The sequence below is a fragment of the Sus scrofa genome, chromosome 10, assembly GCF_000003025.6.
Source record: "Sus scrofa isolate TJ Tabasco breed Duroc chromosome 10, Sscrofa11.1, whole genome shotgun sequence".
NCBI classification, from domain to species: Eukaryota; Metazoa; Chordata; class Mammalia; order Artiodactyla; family Suidae; genus Sus; species Sus scrofa.
This window is the reverse complement of record NC_010452.4, coordinates 54976136-54997498: the sequence shown is the minus strand read 5'-3', so window position 1 is coordinate 54997498 and position 21363 is coordinate 54976136. Positions and strand designations below refer to the sequence as shown.

Here is a 21363-nt window from a genome sequence, read left to right as displayed (position 1 = left end):
CACACAACCCTACTATTCATATAGGAACTTCAGAATCTCCATTTATCAGATGAGGAATTTGAGCCTCAGAAAGATTAATTAATTTAACCAAATGACACAATGGTTAGAGATTTTATTCAAGAAGTTTTTAAGATTTTGATAAAAAATGTTTTAAAGTTTTTTTATTGCAGCTGAACTCTTTGTAAACAATTATAAAATGCCTCAAAATATTTATTTTAGTCTACAGTAAACTTATTAAATTCTGAGGATTTAAATGAAATATTAAATCAAAAATACAGTGCAAATTAAATTTATACATCTCACACATGTGAGAGCGTTCAATGGAAAGCATCAAAGATAATATTAGACTGTGATTAGACTTATTTGTAATCATTTTATGCATAAAAACATAACTTGATCATTGTTTGACCCTGAAATTTGTATGTAAATTGAAAATTATGTAACAGTGTCCTGCAGTGCCCTTACTACATAAATAATTGACAAGACAAACTAATTAAAAAGTCTGAATCAGACTGCTCAGCATTTCAAAATCTCTTATTCTTCATTAAAACCCACTACTGGTATCAACATCAGAGAGGTTATGGAATCTTATATTTTTAGGTAGGCCATGTAGTTCCTTGAATATGGGACTGTTTTTCTTTATTACACATATCATCAATTATTGTTGTAATACTCCAACTTCTAAAGTGAGGCCAAGATAGAGTAATAATAACTGCAGTTAACAGTTTATATTCTTCTTTAGTGTATATATACTAGAAATCAATCTTACCATTTTTAAATAAATCAAGGTCATTTTTTTCTAAAGATTTTAGGATGGATCAGAGGATTGAAGAAACAGTTGTGTAAGAATAAGCTCCAAAGACCTAAGTAACAGGGGCTCATGGAAATTTGCTCCAGTAAAGTGCCCACTAGACTCCTGTGCCCCCAAAACTTCAATTTCTGTGTGTCTTGGTACAGCACGCTGTCTCAAATGCAATAATCCTATTGGCATAACTTTAATCATCATCTGTCCATTGCTCAATCAACTGTGTAGTACCAACCCGAGATTCTGGGTAATGAGCATTAGCTGCTCTATTCTGTTCCTTCTCAGGCATACCACTCCTTCATCCCACTCTTGACAAGGAGTCTGTTGAGAGCGAAAAAGACATACCCACTCAGAGCCCATGTTCCCTGTTCTGAATCTGGGATCTCAGATTACTCTGATTTTGCAGTTCCAAGCTGGTATCAAGGGCCTTGGCCAACCTCTTCCCCAGTTCTGTTCTTTCATGGACAACTGTGGAGCTGCTATGAATACCCTGAGCAGCAGGGTTAGCTGTGAGATGACTATGGAGATGAGGATGGGATTGTACCTGCAGACTGGGGTGTCTGCTCCAGACCTTGTGCATGTTAGAGGTGGACCTATTGCCCTAGCCTGAGCAATCACCTTGAACAGGAAGTACATTCACCTTGTGTTTCTTTTGAATATCAGTCCAGGGCACACAGAATATATTTTATAAGATTCTAATTAGTCATGTTTTCTATCCATGTGATAGATTCTCACTCATTCTCACAGAAGATTCATGGTCAACTCTTGGGGGAGTACGTACACGTCAGAAATATGTCTCTACATTTCAATACATACTTCCACATTCTCCATCTCATTAGCCTAAGTTTTTGGCCTAATTATTTTTGCCTATTTTGTATTTAAAAAAGTTAATGTTTTGGGGTTTTCCAGTTGTTTGCACATCTTATTTTATAGGATCAATGCTAGCAAACTCTTGAGTTCTTATGTAACTCTTGATTTCTTCGTTCTAGTAGAGGTATAGATGTTGGAGTAGGACTGCCTATGGCTTGAGACATTTTATAAGAGTAACTTTTAATTATTTAATGTCCATCAATTTTATGACATTTTAGCTCATAAGAGAAATGTGGTTTGGGGTGGCTGAAAATAATAATTTTAGATTACTTGTTACAGCATTTTTGTACTTGCATTTATATTTTTGAAAAACAACCAGCTAATTTCCAATGAATTAGCTAAGAAAGTATTTTTAAGATAGCCTTCAAACCCCCTAGAATTTTAGCATGGAAAGATCTTAGAGGTCTAGAATGTTTTAATGATTTCATTCTAGGTTACTTGAGGGTTTTACACACAAGTGGGAATGTAATGTGGGAATGGAAATAGGCTTATGGACAGTCGATTTAGTGATTATTCTATCACTCTATAGTAGTTGTAGTAGAACAAGAAACAAACACAGTAAATAACTTCTGACTTGGTTATTTATATATATATATATATATAAATAACCATACCAAATATATGACATATCATATAATGATAGTTTTCCATTTGGTCAAAATTAATCAACTATTTTTATATAGTATACTTAAGCATATATCCCTACTATGTATTAATATTTTGAACCAACCACAAATGCTTCAGTATAATTTCCATGCAAAAATTACCTGAGCAAAGGAAAAAGAAATAGAATTTTGAGACAAAAGCTAAATAAGAAATTGAATCTGCCTCCTTTTGCCATTTTCTATTAGCTATAGATGATATTGGTGCTTCAAGGTGCAAATTTCCTCTTATGCCTCATCTCCAGTGGAGTGGAGATAAACTTAAGCAAGGTGTGCATTCGCTACTTAATACAGCAATTAGGAGTTCCTGTCGTGGCTCAGCAGAAACAAATCTGAGTAGCATCCATTAGGACACAGGTTCGATCCCTGGCCTCGCCCAGTGGGTTAAGGATCTGCCATTGCTCTGAGCTCTGGTGTAGGTCACAGACATGGCTCAGATCCGGCATTGCTGTGGCTGTGGTGTAGGCCAGTGGCTACAGCTCTGATTCAACCCCTAACCTGGGAACTTCCAAATGCCATGGGTGTGGCCCTAAAAAGACTATATATATAAATTATATTTATATATATATATATATATAAATTAGAAAATTCTAATTACGTCTAAACACAAGACATCCTCCATCCATTATGAGTCTTCAAGTTAGAGTTGGAATCTGGCATGTACACGGACATCTTTAGTGAAGGGCCACCTGTAAATGATGATAATTTCTTTGAGTACGTTTTTTTCTTTTCTTACAATTTTATGTCTCACACCAAATCTGAATTCCTGAAAAAGAGTATTTATTATCTCAATAGTCCAGGTTGCTCTGCTTCATTTCTCTTTACCTTATCTTTGCTTTCTGCCTCATGTCATCACACTCTGTGGACCTACTTGTCTGTGTAGCAACCAATAAATTACATCATTAGCTGTGTTTACATAGACTTTCAAGCTCATAGAATACATTACATCTCAGAAATTATCTTAGGCAGTGATAATAATTATCATGCAGCTTATTTATCCTCTGAACAGTTTTCCAGAGGTGATAGTTTTCTTTATTTTTAACTGCAAATTTTGTAGGGATGATTTTGCCAAATATATTTTCAATTCATTAAATGTAATTCTTAGTCCTTAGTACTCATAGAAGGTTTATAATTTACTTGAATTAACTGCCTCCTCTGATCATAGTGGTAAAGTCCAGGCAATTTTACCAAACTTAAACACCGTTCAGCAAATATTACTTCATCACCAAAAGGTGCCTGGGCTATGTGTATAGTAGGGATGTAGCAATACTATAACAAAGATCCTTCCTTCAAGGGTCCTTTCATTTTTTTCCCCTAGGAAAGTATGTTTAGTTTGTCTGTTGTATAATGGATAAATCCAACAGAAAATGTGTCAGTATAGTGTATTCTGATACGTCATGTTGTCATTGGTATTATCCAGGACACCAGACAGCTAGATGGATAAATGAGACTTGGAAGAAGTAACACTTGACTTGTGGCTTATTGGAATGGACATTTGAGTAGGATGAGAGAGGTATGCAGTTTATTGGTTAAAAGTCAGCATGAATCCGGCTTTAGTAATTTGAATAACATCTGTTTCCTTTAGTAATTTAAATAATGTGAAAAAATATAGCACCTGCTTCATGGAGCTATCTTTAGAGTTAAATGAGTAAATATTTGTAATGTGCTTAAACAGAATGAGACATGCAACCCGTTCTCCCTAAGCATCAGCATCAGCATCGCCAACAGCATCATCATATCCTAGTTGTAGTAGGGGAGGCCACAGCTGTAACACAAAGGTCACCATTCAAGTTCATGTCATATTCACCTTATGGTAGTTAGCAGGTGAACAGTTTAGTGGAACAATTCTTCTCCGGCAGTTATTCAGGGACTCAAGCAGGTCATCATCTCTGACCTCCAAGGTCCATGACCATCACATTTCTGTGCAACCAGAAGAGGAAAAGAACGTGATGAGCAATGTCTGGAGGTTTGTGTGGTTTCACCTGGAAGTGGTAACTCCTCCACTCACAATCCGTGAATTAGAACTCCCCCTCATGGCCCCACCTAGTTGCAAATGGCACTGAAAAATCAAGCACCTGACTGAGCAGCTACCACCCAGCAAAAGCTACCACTGGAGCTTTTGCAGGTATGCATCATAAATATCCAACTCTCTCCACCACATGGTTGCGGAAGGGTGAGGGCGTAAAAACAAAATAGAGACCAAACTAGGTGAGAAAACATGTTAGGTTTCCATGGACCATGCACACATGGGCATGGTGAGGTTTAGTAGGAGACTTGAAGTAGAAAAATGTAAAGTAGGAGGCTTCTTTTGAAAGAAGAAATTGCATTTGTGGTCACGTTCAGTGTGTCTGATATGTTATAGAGGAATCCAGCGGCAAATGCATCCTAAGTGTCTAAACTCAGGAAAAGGGACAGATTGGGTTGTAGATAACAAGTCATCCACCCCCAGTTAGCAGGTAAAATCATGCCAGTAAATGTGACACTCAAAGAAGAGCAAAGGGTCACAGTTTGCTCTGCCCACATTCAAGGCCTGGACTGGAAAAGGAGCCAAGAGAGAAGGAGGGTGAAGATGAGAGAGGGAAGCAGGAAGATGGTTCCCAGGAGCTGAGGGAATTGAGGGTTATAAGGAGGAAGGCATTTTTGGCATATTGGATTCCTCAATAAAGTCCATAATGGAAAGGGTTCACGTTTCTTTTAAAATGATAGTTAGGAAATTACCAGATGACTGAGCAAGGGTTCTTTTAGTGGAGTATTCGGAACTGAAAAGGATGAGTAGTGAATGAGGACCCTTGAATCATTAAACCACGAAAAAAATGCTTCTTCAAGCAGAAAAGCATTGTGGGCCTTGTCAAATATATCACTTCTAAGTTATGTTGTTGATTTCACTTTATTTTCTCATTTCCTTTTCTTTCCTTCATTGTAGGCCTTCTGAAAGGCCTTTTGTCTCAACCTTTAAACCAGTAATTTGATGTATCTAGCGTTTAGGGTTCAGCAGTCTTCTGTCCTTAAATTACAGGGACAATCTCTAAGGAAAACTAGATATTTCAAATATATTCAGATTTAAAAATAACTGAAGATAAAAATCTAAGCCTCGTGTCTGAAAAGAGGGATTGGTAGAGTTCCCCTTGTGGCTCAGAGAGTTAAGGACCTGATGTTGTCTCTGTGAGGAGGCAGGTTTGATTCCTGGGCTCCCTTAGTGGGTTAAGAATCCAGCATCGCACAAGCTGCCACAGAGGTCTCAGCTGCTGCTCAGATCCTGTGTTTCCATGTTCGTGGTGTAGACCGGCAGCTGAAGCTCTAATTCAACCCCTAGCCCAGGAGCTTCCACATGCCGTAGATACAGCCCTAAAAAGAAAAAAAAAAAAAAAAAAGAGAGAGAAAGAGAGGTTGGTATGTATCATTTTCTTTCAAACAAATAGAGAACCAGTTTAGAAGGTCACCTTTTGCTTCAAAATATGAAAAGTTGATCTTTAGGATATTTTCCACTTCATATACACCTTGCCTCTATGTAGCACAGGTGGAATCACAATTTTTATCTTTCCCTAAGCTCTTGCTATCCTCTAAGACACAGTCCAGTAACTCCGGTAACACTTCTGATAATTTTGGCACAAACCGAACTTTGCTGTCGCTGAGATCACAGAGGTTACAGTCTCAGATGTGTTGTTCTCAATTGTCTGATAGGTGCAGTGACCTTCTTAAAACCTAGCAATTTTTCTAACATAAGATAGGTCTAAACACTCATTCATGCTGAATGGGAACTTTGAAATGTAGTATTGTTATTTTCTGGACATTTAAAAATACTAGTTACGAGATGTCATCAGCAGTGTCGAGATTTCCTTTTACTTGCAAACTTGACCCTCACATGATTGCTAGGACAAAAAAAGCACTCAGTGAAGGAAGCAATTCATCTGCCAAGGAAGAGTTTAGGATTTGCATGATCTTTCCCAAAACAGTTTTTTTTTCTTGAGCCTTTTTTTTTTTTAAGCCTAAATGTTATTCTTCAAATAAGACTGAACTTTCCATATTTGCAATATGTGGCCAAACTTACTTGATAAGGAAACTGAGAAGAATGGAGACTTTATAAAGGGTCTGCTTCTCAGTTGAGTGGTCTGGCCTATCATTCTAATTGGCTAAATGACAAGCCAAGACATTTTGAAAGGTCATCAGCTAAATAAATGTATTATGTATTTATTAACACACCAGTGCAAATCAGAGCTACATTTTATTGTCCTCTGACAGCAAGCCATAAATATCTTCATTAGCCCTTAATATCCTATTTTATTAATAAGTTTTCACCACCAGATTATAAATTGTTTGATGGTAAAAACTGTCCACCAAGGTGTCTGAAAATTGTTTAGTATGTTTTTCTAGGATGAATAAGTAAAGATACTAAATTGATGATGTCACTAGATATAAAGATATACTGCTTTGTAGGATAGAGTGATTATCATTATTTTCATGTAGAGATTGATATTAAATGACGTATCTAAGGTTACACAGCTTTTATAAGAATGGAGATTCAGATCGTTATATTGATCCACACATTTGGACTTTCCATTAACAATCCATATTTATTATTCAGTACTACAAGCTTTGACTAAATGTACACTTTTACTTAGTATGATAAAACTTTTGAAACATACCTAGAATAAAAGCTATCCAAAGATAATTTATCAACAAGTTAAAACAGACAAATGACAAGGAAAATTTATACAATAATAAACAAAAGGAAACCAAGTTTATGAAAAATTTCCCTCTTCTAGCCATGACAAATATTTCTTAATGTTTCTGTTTCACTGAATGCACTCAAATGTTCATATACATTTACTTATATGGGAACACAAGATAAGAAAAGTGATATATGCTACTTTCAGGGGGGTATTGTAACCATAGGTCTACTATTGGACAAAATGCAAGTCGCATAAAGTTTACATTAAATAAGAAATATTCTTTGTTGTATAGCAGAAATTGAGAGAACATTGTAGATCAACTATAATAATTTTTTTAAATAAGGAGCATTATTTGGAGAAAATTGTTTTACGGGGACTTCCTTGGGGTTACTTTTAGAATTCATGATAGAAGGTATTGACAGTATTAAATATTAAATTTATATTGAAAGTTAGACAACAGAAGAATTGACAGAATCATATAGAATGTGTTTCCCATTACAACAAACATGTAAAAATATTTGAAAGGCATTTATTAATACTCTAAGCCAAAATTTTAAAAAGAAAAAGAGAAGAAAATCTACCAGCCCTAGAACCAAAGAGGGGACTCAGACATAGTTCAAGGTGGAAGCTAACTTGGGGCTTAAAGTACTTGGGGACATGGACATGGAATGTGGTATCTGGAACGTGGAATGTTTAAACCTATACGCAAATAGGAAAGCTAGACATGCACCTCTTATATAAAGCCTGGTGGTCCTTTTAAGGGAACCGCAGAGAAATCTGTTGTCTATCCAGGGACTCAGGAAAAAAGTGAAGAAAAATAAACAAACAGAATAGGAGCTGCCAGAATGAAACCCAAACCTAAAATGTGTTCCCCACCACAAACAGAATAGTATGTGAATGTGATAATGAGACCTCCAAAACAACACATTAATGTTAAAATTTCTAGAACCAAAGAAACTTTAACAACGATACATGAAGCTGGTGTAAATTTATGGACCATATGCTGTTGGGATCATAATACAAGAGAGAGACAGACAGACAGGAAGAAAGAGCATCAAATAAAATAGGCAGGATGGAAACTTTAAAAAAATTAAATTTAACTTCCAGAAATTGTAATCGAAGATACACATCAACAGAAAAGTTAAACTTATAAGAGGCACAACTGAAACGTAAATCATCAAGTGAATGTGAGCTTACTCACCAGAACACAACACAGCAAGGTAAAACAGAGGAAAAAAAATATAGAACAGAAATTGAGACATGGCGGATAAAATAAGCGAATCCAGCACTTTTAATAGGAGTTCCAGAAGTAGAGAACAGAGACATAGGGAAAGACACTAACTGAAGAGAGAAAACTGATCATTACCTTTAGTTGAAAAATGGCGTGACTCCTCAAGTTATCATAGCATAGAAACAATGCCACCCTCGTAACAGGGAGCAACCTGGTACCCAGATACTTGCTGCCGACAGCTTCTCCAGTAAATGGAACCAGGGCTTCTTGGAGAAATGGCTGATGGCTGATTCTAGGACTGGGTCAAAAAATATACAAGATAAGCCTGAAGCAACATATGGTGCTAAAATATAAAGCAGTGTGAAAAAATAAAATTAAAATAAAAAGCTGCTTTTATAAGAGTATGTCAAAGGGACACAGGAGCCAACTAAAAGAGCTCCTTTTGACCAGAACTGAAATAATTTGAGCAATAAAATAAAATAACATTGTATTATGACTCAAATTATAAAATAAATATCCTTGATTCCATAGTGATATAAACAAATGACTAAATACCTATGTGAATGGGAAAGAAAAGACAAATCTCCCATATGTAAGGGAGAAATCCAAGAAAAGCAAGAGGAATATATAGGACTAATCCACTAATCCATTTAATTAATCCATAAATTCCAAGTCATGTATGTGGAGTCTCTGCTCTCAAGGAGGGAAGCATAGATCTCTACTCCATGGGTATGGTCTGCACAGAGTGACTTCCTTCCAAAGAGTATAGTGTGGAAAGGGATGGAAAAAAATAAGTAAGTTTAAAGAGGAGAAACATGGAGTTCCCGTTGAGGCTTGGTGAGGTAAGGACCCAGTGTTGCCTCTGTGAGGATGTGGGTTTGACCCCTGGCCTCACTCAGTGGGTTAGGGATCTGGTGTTGCTGTGGCTGTGGTGTAGGCTGCAGCTGCAGCTCTGATTCAACCCCTCGCCTGGGAATGTCCATATGCCCCTGTCCCCAAAAAATAAATAAATAAAATAAAAAGTGGAGAAACATGACAAGAACTGCATCAGCCAGGGGGACAAGGTCACCATGAACAATGACGAATCATATAGTCTTCCTCCCCTATACCTCTAATCCTATATTATCATAAGAGGGGAAATTTGAATTCCAATGGAAATCTTACAAAATAATTTGACCAGTACTGTCCAATTGTAAAAGTTATCAAAAACTAGGAAATTGAGAGAAACTGTCACCATGAGGAAGCGCCCAGGAAGACATGACATTATCACCCGAATAACATGGTCTCCCAAGACGGGCAAGGATGGCCATTAGATACAAAGATACCTTTGTATCTTCCCGATGGTAATACTCTGCGTGAGAAATAAAGGTGCTTCCAAAAATGGGTGCCAGTGTGAAAGGTACTGTCTGACATCTCAGAGCATATGAATACTTGAAGAAGATGATGAAACAAGTGTGTGCCCACAAATATAAGCTGTAGAATGATTACACCTACTTCTGTGTGATGAATCCCGTGCACAAAACAGTTTTAATCCAAACCGTTTAGTGCAGGTTTATATGGGCAAGGATTTCTTTACCATAAATTCCATTTCAAAGAGTAATTTTAGTTGGCATCACTTTGAGTTTGGTGACTGTTCGTTTAGATCCACAGTGGATTAGTCCTATATATTCCTCTTGCTTTTCTTGGATTAAATATTCATTTCTTATGGCTGCATTATTTTGCAGGCCTTTTCTTCTTTCTATGACTTTTCAGATTACCATGTTTTGGTTTTAGGTCTTTAGGACTCTATATATTGAATAAATATTGAATCTAGTAGGTTTCATACGCCATATTCTGCCAGCCAGATTATCTTCAACTTTCACTTCTGAGCACCAGTGTTCTTTCCAGTCTCATATCATTAACTGTGTAATATGTGAAATGATCTTTCATTTCACATATGTATCCACCAGGCCAATAGGTACTGCTTTTACCATTTTGACTAAATGAAGAGATTAAAAATGGCTAAACACATACAAGACATCCTCACTGTTAATTTCTAGTTACCATGCTAACAACAGTCTAACTGACTATATCCATGCCTTAAAGAAGATCTACTTTTCTTAGGATTGCAGTCTCTTTTTATTTTTTCTTGGTGTAACTCTTATGCCATAGATATTCCAGTCTATGCTCAGTTTACTATAATTCAAAGCACTGACTTCAGTTCTCTTTGTGATTTTTCTATTCTATATTGTTAAGAAAAGAAGCCTCCTTTAGAGATGTAGTCTATTTTAGTCATATCTTTTAGAAAGACTATAGAACCAATTATTTAATTATAAATCAAAAAAACATTTCCCCTGTGGAGTAATTATATGACTCCACAGCCTGTGGCATAGAAAAATAAAATAATCTCCAATGAATAGACTTGCATACTAAACAATGTCCACACACTGCTCGAGGTTAATTGTAAATTCTCACTAGTGTTAATTAAAATTACGTGGCAAAGATTCTAAGTCACTCAAAGAACATGACCTTTCATTTTTGATCTTACCAATACCCATAGCCAAAATATTTGCTGTTTCCATAGATACTCTCTTTTCAATCTTCGTATTTAGACAGTATTTTGCTAGTAATTTTTTTCTGGAAATTATTCAAGTTTTAGCTATTATGGGGATGATTTAAAAACTGTGGGAATGCATTTATATCAAATCTGTAGATTTGTACTAATTTCCTTCCTGAAAATCTGCCTAGCCTAGCCTGGAGTCACTCACCCCACCTCAGACACACTAGCCTGAACCTGTAGTAGTCTATGTAACAAAAGAATTGCTGAGCTTTATTTAATTTGTTGAATTTGATTTTAAAAAAGTTTAAGACCTCGATGTATTTCACTTTGAAGCTGTTGAAGTATTATCATTAGACTTCATATCAGTTGAAATGATATTCAAATATGTGAATTGCTTTGAAAATTCTAGGTCCATTTTCTTTGCTATGTCCCCTGTAGATGAAACCATTATGCCTTCAGGTATTGTAACCAACATTTAAAAAGCATGAATTGTATATTAGGTGCTTTGTTCAGCCCAAGAAAACACAGCAAAGAATCCTGTGTCAAAGGAGCTTAGAGTCTGGAGGGAAAGAAAGACATGTAAATAGGTCTTATAAGAAGGGGTTGGAGTTCCCTCTGTGGTGCAGTGGGTTAATGATCTGATTTGTCTCTGTGGCATTGCTAGTTCCATCCCCAGCCTGGCACTCAGTGGGTCAGGGATCTAGCAGTGCCACAGCGGCGGTGTAGGTCACAGCTGTAGCTCGGATAAGATCCCTGGCCTGGGGACTTTCATATGCTGTGGGGGAAGAAAAAGTAAACTAGGTGTTTGTTTTTTTTTTTTTTTTTTTTTTTTTTAGGGTTGCACCTGCAGCATATGGAAGTTCCAGGGCTAGGGTTCAAATCAGAGCTTCGGGTGCTGACCAACAGCACAGCCACAGCAACGTGGAATGCAAGTCATGTCTGCGACCTACACCACAGCTCAAGGCAATGCTGGATCCCCCGACCCACTGAATGAGGCCAGGGATCGAACCCACAATCCTCATAGATACTAGTCAGGTTTGTTACCACTGAGCCACAGTGGGAACTCCAGGTAATAAAAGTGTTCTTAGGCACCATGAGATAAGGGAGTGTTCAGCCCAAGGCTTGGATGGCAAAGAGAAAGTCAAGACAAGGGCAGAAAGGTAAGTCATTTCCTTGAGTCTTTCCTCCTTTCCTTGAGATCGAGCAGACCACCAGGAACACAAGAGGCAACAGCCAGTAGACGAAAGGAAGCAGCATTTGTGAACACTGGGAAAAATGCAGAGCAAGTGGCATATTTGTGAAGTCCTCAGTCCTGGGATAAAGTTTACCTGCAGGTGCTCAAGAAAGAGTTGCAGAAAAAGAGTCTGTAAAACTAAACTGGAACCAAAACCAAAAGATTGTTAATGCCTTGATTAGGAGTGTGACTTTATATACTAGGCAGTGGTCAGCCCTTGGTTGATGAAGAGGTATTTTGGAAGTACAGTCTATATTACTTGCTGAACAATTCCAGGTGGGATGAAGCGAGGGAAGCTGTCTGGAACTCTCCCTGGACAAGTATTAAAATCTCTAACTTATCAGATGAGTGTGGGGTCTATAACAAGACTAAAAGGAGTATTCAAATGTAATTAAAGTGTTATAGAATGATGTTTGTGTTTGTGATTTTGTTTTTCTTCAGTGGGAGAGACCAATGAGATTTGCCCAGAAGCCACTGATTTTTTGTGCCACAGCAAGAAATGTATCGCATCCCACCTTGTCTGTGACTATAAACCAGACTGCTCTGATAGGTCTGACGAAGCTCACTGTGGTAAGTTTATTTGTCTGTTCTAATGCAGCCAGTTAGCACAGATGTTCACTTTACTAGTGGAGTAACACATTGGCATTGATGACTGCGAAAAAACGTTCTTTTCATGCACTAGAGTAGATTTAGAATAGCTGTAATGTCTTTCCAACTTCTCTATGCAAATATTTAAATGGCAGCCCTTTCATCCTTTTTACTCTCATACTAAAAACTACAGCAAATCACCTTACAAAAGTTTCCCATTTCGCCACTGTATAGACCTGTGTGCAGAGTCAAAATTAACACTATCAGAAACTGAACTGGCAGTTTACATTTCTTCATTAGTTTTCATTACTGTTTCCATTCCTTTCCTCCCCAAATGGTTGGTTTTATAGATGAGGCAAAAAAAATGAGCACTTTGAATAAATACAAGTTTTATAATTAATTTTATCAGTTACATTGCACTGGAAAAAGAGGACTAGATGAGGACTAGTTTTAATTCAAATGATTTTTAAAGTCATGTACAAACACCAAGTATGTGGAGCTCCCACCGCAGCTCAGTGGAAACAAATTTGATATCCATGAGGACGCAGGTTTTGGTCCCTGGCCTCACTCACTGGGTTAAGGATCCAGTGTTGCCGTGAGCTGTGGTTCAGGTCAAAGACATGGCTTGGATCTGGCATTGCTGTCACTGTGGCATATGCCAGCGGCTACAGTTCTGATTCAACCCCTAGCCTGGGAACCTCCATATGCCACAGGTGCAGCCCTAAAAAAAAAGACAAATTAAAAAAATAAAACCAAGTAGGTAATTTTATTTCTTTTTAAATTTATTTACTTATTTATCTTCTTCTTCATGCACCTGCAGCATGCGCAAGTTCCCAGTCTAGGGATCAATCCTGCGTCACAGCAGTGTTCTGGGCCACTGCAGAGACAATACCGGATTCTTAACTTGCTATGCCACAAGGGAATTCCCAAGTATGTAATTTTAAAATGTGAGCACATATTTAAATCCAAGTAATTGTTTGTCATATGTCCTAATGATGAGCATTCATATGGAATCTTGATACCATATAGGCTACGGGTTGGAGTTACCAGTTGCTTCATAATCAACTACCCTAAAGGAGTAGTGGCCTAAAGGAGTTTCATTTGCTTGCAGTTTTGTGAGTCGGTAATTCAGGAAGGAGTCAGCTAGGCAGATTGTCTCTGATTCACAGGGCTCAAACGGGTATGGAAATGGAGGGTCACTTCCAAAGTGGCTTTATCCATCCACATTTGGCACATGTAGTTTCTTTGGTTCCTCCATCTGACATGTACTCAACCTCTAGGGTCATCCATGTGGTTTGAGCTTTAGATAACGTGGCAGGTTAGTCAGATATCTTACATGGGATTTGACTTTTTACCATGTATTGATTTAAAAAAAAATACACCACCTAAAAGTTGGGAATTAAGTTTTATTTGGCAGACTTTCTGAGGATGTAGCCCTGGAGGCAGCCTCTCAGATAGCTCTGGGAGTGCTCCCTGGAACTAAGGGAGGATAGATAGGAATTTGGTAGCAAAGACCAGATTGTGGGAACATGAAAAGATTACTCTTAATTGAAGAAAACCAGACATCTCAAGGTGATGAATTTGGTGCTTTTCTATATATGGGAAAATGCAAGAGTCTGAGCTCACTGAACCCATTCCTTTGATAGGCACCTCAGCCATCTGGGGCCAGTATCCGGTGCTTTCCCTTCCTGGGTCCCCTTAAAGTGCACTGTTGGGGGCCGCTGCTGTGGCTGAGGGCTTGATGGCTGGAGTCCTGTTGTTTCCACCTAGAGTTCCCTCAGGGCTCCCCACTGGGGCAACAGTCATGGCCAATGGCTGCTGCAGCATCTTTTGTTTAATGAGGTGAATGTTCTAAGAGCAAACATTCCAAGAGCCTGAATTAAAATAGCATGAGTATTTATGATTTAGAAATTCCAGAATGTCACTCCTGGTTCTTCCTAAAGGTCATGCAAACAACAAAGTCTAGTCTAGATTCAAAGAGACAAAGGGAATAGACTCCACCTCTCAAGGGGAAAATATTGCACATGTGCTGGAAAGGAGTACTGCGTAAGCTGTGTTTAAAGGTTTCTTTTTAGCTCAACATTATTTTTATTCCTTAGGATGATACTGCAGCAGTGCTTCTGAAATGGTCGTTTGCTCTTTTTTGCATTTGCTATTTTTTTTTAATTGTGGTAAAATTTACATGCAATTGACCATTCAACTCTTTTTACAGTTTTCCCGTCCTTACAGTTCAGTGGTATGAAGTATATTCATGTTGTTGTGCAGCCAACACCACCACCCCTCCCCAGAACTTTGTTTTTTATCCTGAAAAAGTGAAACTCTATACCAGTTAAACAATAACCTGCCATTCTCCCTACCCTTCCAGTCCCTCCCTGACAGCCACCATTCTACTTTCTGTTTCTATGCATTTGATGACTTTAGAGACCTCATACAAGTGAAATCGCAGTATTCGTCTTTCTGTGACTGGCTTATTTTACTTAGCAAATTATCTTCAACATTCATCCCATCTTTTAATTTTATTTTTTTTAATTTTTAAAAATCCATCTTAGTTTTAAATCAGGCATAACAGAAAATAAAAAGTGATTGATACTTTTTTCAACTGTACTCTGTACTATAGTATTATCTTAATTTTATAAACTATGTCTTCTCAAATGAAACCTAAAATACATTAAATAATACTTCCTAGTGGTATTTCTAGTTTCTTTTAAGTATGCCAGAATATGTGTATATTTTTGATATTTCCTGTAAGGTTGATTTCAGTGGAATTCCAAAATAATGGTCTGAAACATTTCGAAATCACCGTTTTCCCAGAAAGACATACAAGTAGAGCAATTAATAATCACCAGTAAAACATTAAAAACTTGGCCAAATTTATAAAGGTTCTAAAGGAAAAATAAGTTGAATATGATGGCCTTGAACATATGTAATGGAGTGTGGGGCAAAGACAGCTATCAGAGGCATGTAGAAAACCTACTACAGATGGTAAGTTATCTTCCTCTCGTGTCAAAATGTGCTGAAGATGTTTATATAAAAATTACACTCTTCCATTTATTCCTGGTATGGGCTAGGGCTGACTTTCTAAATATACATGAAAATGAACAAGGCATAGTATTAGGCTTCAGAAATTCACTTTCTATTGTGGAAAAAAAAAACTGGAGGAAAAAATGTCTTAAAATGTTCTTTGCGTTTTAAAAGAGTAGTTAGTCAATGAAAAGATTCCTGGTTAGTTTTTAGTTGTGACAAGTACTGTCAGGAATAAAGTTAGCACAGCTTATTTGGGGAGGACATAAGAAGAATGGATGTGTATGTGTGTACACATGTATGTGAAATATAAAAATAGAGTTTAAAACATTAGAAAGAGTTACAGGTGTTGTGCTTTTTCCAATGTGAATATTGCCCATGTTCTTTTTGCTTCAGTCAGTTTTTTTTTTCTCTCCGAGTACCTTATATGGTTTTTAGTTTTCCCACAGCTATTTGAGGTATTGATGAAAAACACACAGAGGCAGTTTTGAGAATTAGAAACTGAAGGCAGTTACATACTCATGTCTGTTAGTGTTGCCTACAATGTTGATGAACAGCTGCAAGGAGTATTTGAAATTATTAAAATAAAAGTAACATGTTGCGAGATGAAATGGTCCCTTTCTTAAAACCTCTTGATGGATATTGTTCATATCCAGAAGAAACATGGCACAGGACCCAGAGATAAACAAGTGACGCATTGATGCTGCAAATCGACTCCATCAATATTTTATGTTGATGGCCTTTTGGATATATTGGAGGCATCAGGGCTGGATTCCTGCAGGCAGAGAATCTATTGAGGATAATGGAATAAATTACAACATTTTCACAGTGACCTTTGGATAGATATAAGGAAAGGATTGACCTTTGGGGGCATTAAACTAAAGTCTTCTTTTTGACTTTGACCATCACTTGTTGAGCAATTATTTAAATTCTCAGAAATTCACTTTCTTTATCTATATAGTAGGAATGGTAACATAGGGAGTGCTTTGAGAATTCAATAACATAAAGAATGTATTTGTTCAGGCTTTTAGGATTAATGTTAGCCTCTTCCATTTCATTATCTTTATATTCTCTTGAAATTTGTCAGTCACTGTGAATGCCTTGTTTACATGCCCTTTATACTTCTCAGACAATAAATGTGGCTATTCCTAGGACTAAATTTTTACTGTAGGTTATGAGCAAAGATAAATTTTGTTTTTACATCTCTACCTCTTGTTGCAAACATGCATGACTTATAACAAGTGAGATCGGTTCTTTGTAAAAGAAACAGTTACATTCAAAAAGAGGCTCCCTTTTTTTCATGGAAGGAAATTGCCACTAAAACCTGTATGAAGTGTGTCTTCTGTTCTAGACTAGGGCTGCACAGAGTGGGGTGAATACTTTCTTTCTTGCCTCTTACAGTGGTGACCACCACTAGTCAGTCATGTCACTCTTTCCCACTATATCGGGTTCTCCAAAATCTTTCTCAATGAAGTTTTCCAGAAGCCATTTCACAATGAGGAGAAATTATTTCATAGTCCTGTGTTATGTGTTATGGTATGGCACAATAAGGTAGCTATGTGGATGTGAGAATTAAAAATAATTATGGAGCCATCTCTTTAAAACATATGAGTTGATTAATATTTGCACTGACCATACAACCATATGGCTGAATATTATACCAATGGAAAAAGGCCAGTTATTTAAAAGAGTATCAGTAATGCTTTGAATCCATTCATGGTATCATGGTAAAGATGATACTTTAAAAGATATTTTCTCTAAAGCAGTAGCCATTTTGAAATTATTGATATCTATTAATCATCAAGAAATATTACAAAGTCCTCATATCGTCTATCATTCAATAATTAGTATAGGACCACTTATGGCTTATTTAGTGCAGTTCAATAATACCTAATCACATGGAAGGTTTATAGTAATTCGGTGATAAACAACACTTAAGGTGAGAGTGAAAAATAAAGACTAACTTTCCAAATGAATAGTAACAACTATAATTATTCTTTTCTTATCATTTATTTATATATATGTTTTTTCTACTGTACAGCATGGTGACACAGTTACACATACATATATACATAATTTTTTCTCACATTAAGTGTTCCATCATACGTGACTAGACAGAGTTCCCAGTGCTACACAGCAGGATCCCATTGCTAATCCATCCAGAAGGCTACATTCTGCATCCATTTACCCCAAGCTCCCAGTCCCTCCCACTCCCTGCCCTTCCCCCTTGGCAACCACAAATCTGTTCTCCAAGTCCATGATTTTCTTTTTGTGGAAAGATTCATTTGTGCCGTATATTAGATTCCAGATATAAGTGATATTATATGGTATTTGTATTTCTCTTTCTGACTTACTTCACTTAGTATGAGAGTCTCTGGTTCATCCATGTTGCTGCACATGGCATTATTTTGTTCTTTTTATGGCTGAGTAGTATTCCATTGTGTATATATACCACATCTTCCTAATCCTGTTGTCTATCAGTGGACATTTGGGGTTGATTCCATGTCTTGGCTATTGTGAATAGTGCTGCAATGAACATGCAGGTGCGTGTGTCTTTTTTAAGGAGAGTTTTGTCTGGATATATGCCCAAGAGTGGGATTGCTGGGTCATATGGCACTTCTATGTATAGATTTCTAAGGCACCTCCATACTGTTCTCCATAGTGGTTGTACCAGCTTACATTCCCACCAACAGTGCAGGAGGGTTCCCTTTTCTCCACACCCCCTCCAGCATTTGTTATTTGTGGACTTATTAATGATGGCCATTCTGACTGGTGTGAGGTGGTATCTCATGGTAGTTTTGATTTGCATTTCTCTAATAATCAGTGATGTTGAGCATTGTTTCAAGTGTTTGTTGTCCATCTGTATATCTCCCTTGGAGAAATGTCTCTTCAGGTCCTTTGTCCTTTTTTTTTTTTTTTTGGTCTTTTTGTCTTTTTCCAGGGCCACACCTGCCGCATATGGAGGGTCCCAGGTTAGGGGTCTAATTGGAGCTGTAGCCGCCTGCCTACGCCAGAGCCACAGCAATGCCAGATCCAAGCTGCGTCTGCGCCCTACACCACAGGTCATGGCAATGCAGGATCCTTAACCCGCTGAGCGAGGCCAGGGATCGAACCCGAAACCTCATGGTTCCTAGTCAGATTTGTTAACCACTGAGCCATGATGGGAACGCCCTCCTTTGCCCATTTTTCAATTGGATTGTTGGCTTTTTTGCTGTTGAGTTGTATAAGTTGTTTGTATATTTTAGAGATTAGGCCCTTGTCATCATTTGAAACTATTTTGTCCCATTCTGTAAATTGTCTTTTTGTTTTCCTTTTGGTTTCCTTTGCTGTGCAAAAGCTTGTCAGTTTGATTAGGTCCCTTTGGTTTATTTTTGCTTTTACTTCTGTTGCTTTGGGAGACTGACCTGAGAAAACATCTGTAAGCTTGATGTCAGAGAATGTTTTGCCTATGTCCTCTTCCAGGAGTTTGATGGTGTCTTGTCTTATATGTAAGTCTTTTGGCCATTTTGAGTTTATTTTTGTAAATAAAAAATCAAAAAATACACAAATACCCTGAGAATTGGCATGACTTGGAAGGAGAACAACAGGACATAAGTTGGACATTCAGGAAGAGTAGGCTTTGCTGGATGAAATGGATGAGAGAAGATATATTAATTAAAATGCTTAGAGAAGAAATTCCAACTTTGACAGGTATAGAGAGCCTAGAAGTCCCTGATAGTTGCCTATCCATTGCTTTTTTTTTTCCTTAAAAACATACCTCCAATTTTATGGGGGGGCCATTATTACCAGCCACAAACACCATCTTCTCCAGCCTTGTGTGTAGCTACCAGAGGCCAGTGAGATACACATGGGAATTTGGGGACGGTATCTTTCTCAGAAAGAAAAAGCACCAGAATAGAAAAAAAAAAAAGGTGTTTTTTTGTTGTGTTTTTTTTTTTTTTCCCTATTCCTGTTTCTTTCAACACCTTGAACATTTGAGATTCTGGGAAGCATAGCAGTCATCTTGAGAGCATGAATGAGCCTGAGGATGACAAGATGACAGAAAGGAAAGATGGAGGAGTTCCCACTGTGACTCAGTGGGTTAAGAGCCCTACATAGTGTCCATGAGGATAAGGGTTCAATCCCTGGCTTCTCTCAGTGGGTTAAGGGTCCATCATTGCTGTGAGCTGGGGTGTAGTTTACAGATATGGCTCAGAATGGCATTGCTGTGGCTGTGACATAGGCCAGCAGCTGCAGCCCTGATTTGACCCCTAGCCTGGAAACTTTTATATGCCACAGATATGGCCTTAAAAAAATTTTTTTAAGTAAAGATGGAAAATATATGCTTCATAACTGCATATTTAAACCACAATGTCTGCCTTAAACTGACATCTTCCTGACATATAGTAATTGAGATAAGTGAATTCCTGTCTGTTTAAACTATTATTTGTATTCTTAGTTACTTGGGACTAAGTGCATCCATCTCTAACTGATACAGACAAAAAGGAAACTGTATACTCTCAAATAGCAAGAAGTTCAAAACCAGGAGAGCTCTAGAATTATTTGGTAACTTTTTTGTCAAAAGTGTAGGTCTATGTGCCCACTTTCATTCTTTATGTTCTGCCAACTTCAGGTAACTGACTTTCTTACAAAGTCAGTTCCCCATGTAATCTCCTCAGTCCCAAGCATCACATCCTTGTAGTGATATCCTAAGAAAGGACAGATAGATTTTCTTCCTTTTGATTTATTTTTAAGAATAAGGAAAACTTTTCCTAGGTGTTTTTTCCCTAGTAAGTCTCATTGTCCAGAATTGCATCCTGAGATTATCTTAATCTAGTCAAGACAAGAAATGTTTGAACTTTGTATCATGATTGTAAACAAACTACGAGCCACCTCTGGAGCGATGGTGAGGGCTATTTCACTCTTCAAACAGAAACCCGAGGGTGAATTCCTAGAGGAAACTGGTCTGAACAAGAGAGGGAAGGAAGGACTGACACGTGAGCATCCAATTGCTAGAGAAAATATACGAGAGTGAGAGAGACGTAGTTCAACATTAAAGTTGAAAAAAGTCCATTTCCATTCAAGAGATAAGTTTCTGAAAAATTTGGTTAGAGTAGAGGCAGTTGTGAAGCCAAGACAGATTTCTATCTAAAATATGCTTTGTATCCAAAGAAACATTACTGTAGTCAAGGCTAGAGATTTTGAGGGTATTTCCAAACAATGGGAACACCTGAATACTCTGAGCAAGGGAAATAGCATGAGAGCAGTCTTCAGGATGATTAATTTGGTTTCAGTTTGTAAGGTTGACAGAAGGAAGCTACGCTAAAGCAAGAGGCTTAACATGAAGCAGGGGCTTAAACCAGTGGAACTGGAACATGGGCTATGGAACTGCAAAGAAGAGAATGAATGAAATGTGTTCCCAAAGGGAGAACCTACAGGTGTTAGTGATAGATTAGATATGGAAATAAAGAATGTAGCAGTGAAGATAAATTCAGAGGTTGAATCTTTAGAAAGAGAAGGAGGATTCATGCTTTGAAATTAATCTCAGAAAGAAGACATGAGTTCATTTTAGGCTAGTTTTGAGGTGATGATTATGTATTCCCGTGGAATGTTCAGCAAACAGTTGTACACCTGTGTTTCATTGTGGCTGTAGATTTATAGGTCATTTGCACAAAATTGTGAAAGGTCATGAGAAAGAAGGAGTAAAGATACAGAGAGGGAGAAATTAAAGCAGATGTATATGTAATTTTTTAACAAGAGGGAT

The 21363-nt window shown here is 37.4% G+C and overlaps 1 protein-coding gene across 1 annotated transcript in view; it reads left to right on the top strand.

Annotated features, from left to right (window-relative positions):
- The window catches only part of MALRD1 (MAM and LDL receptor class A domain containing 1), a 598238-nt gene that overhangs the window by 383545 nt on the left and 193330 nt on the right, over window positions 1–21363 (top strand). The window contains 1 exon segment of the mRNA XM_021064964.1: window positions 12453–12581. Within this exon segment, the coding sequence (XP_020920623.1) occupies window positions 12453–12581 (129 nt within the window).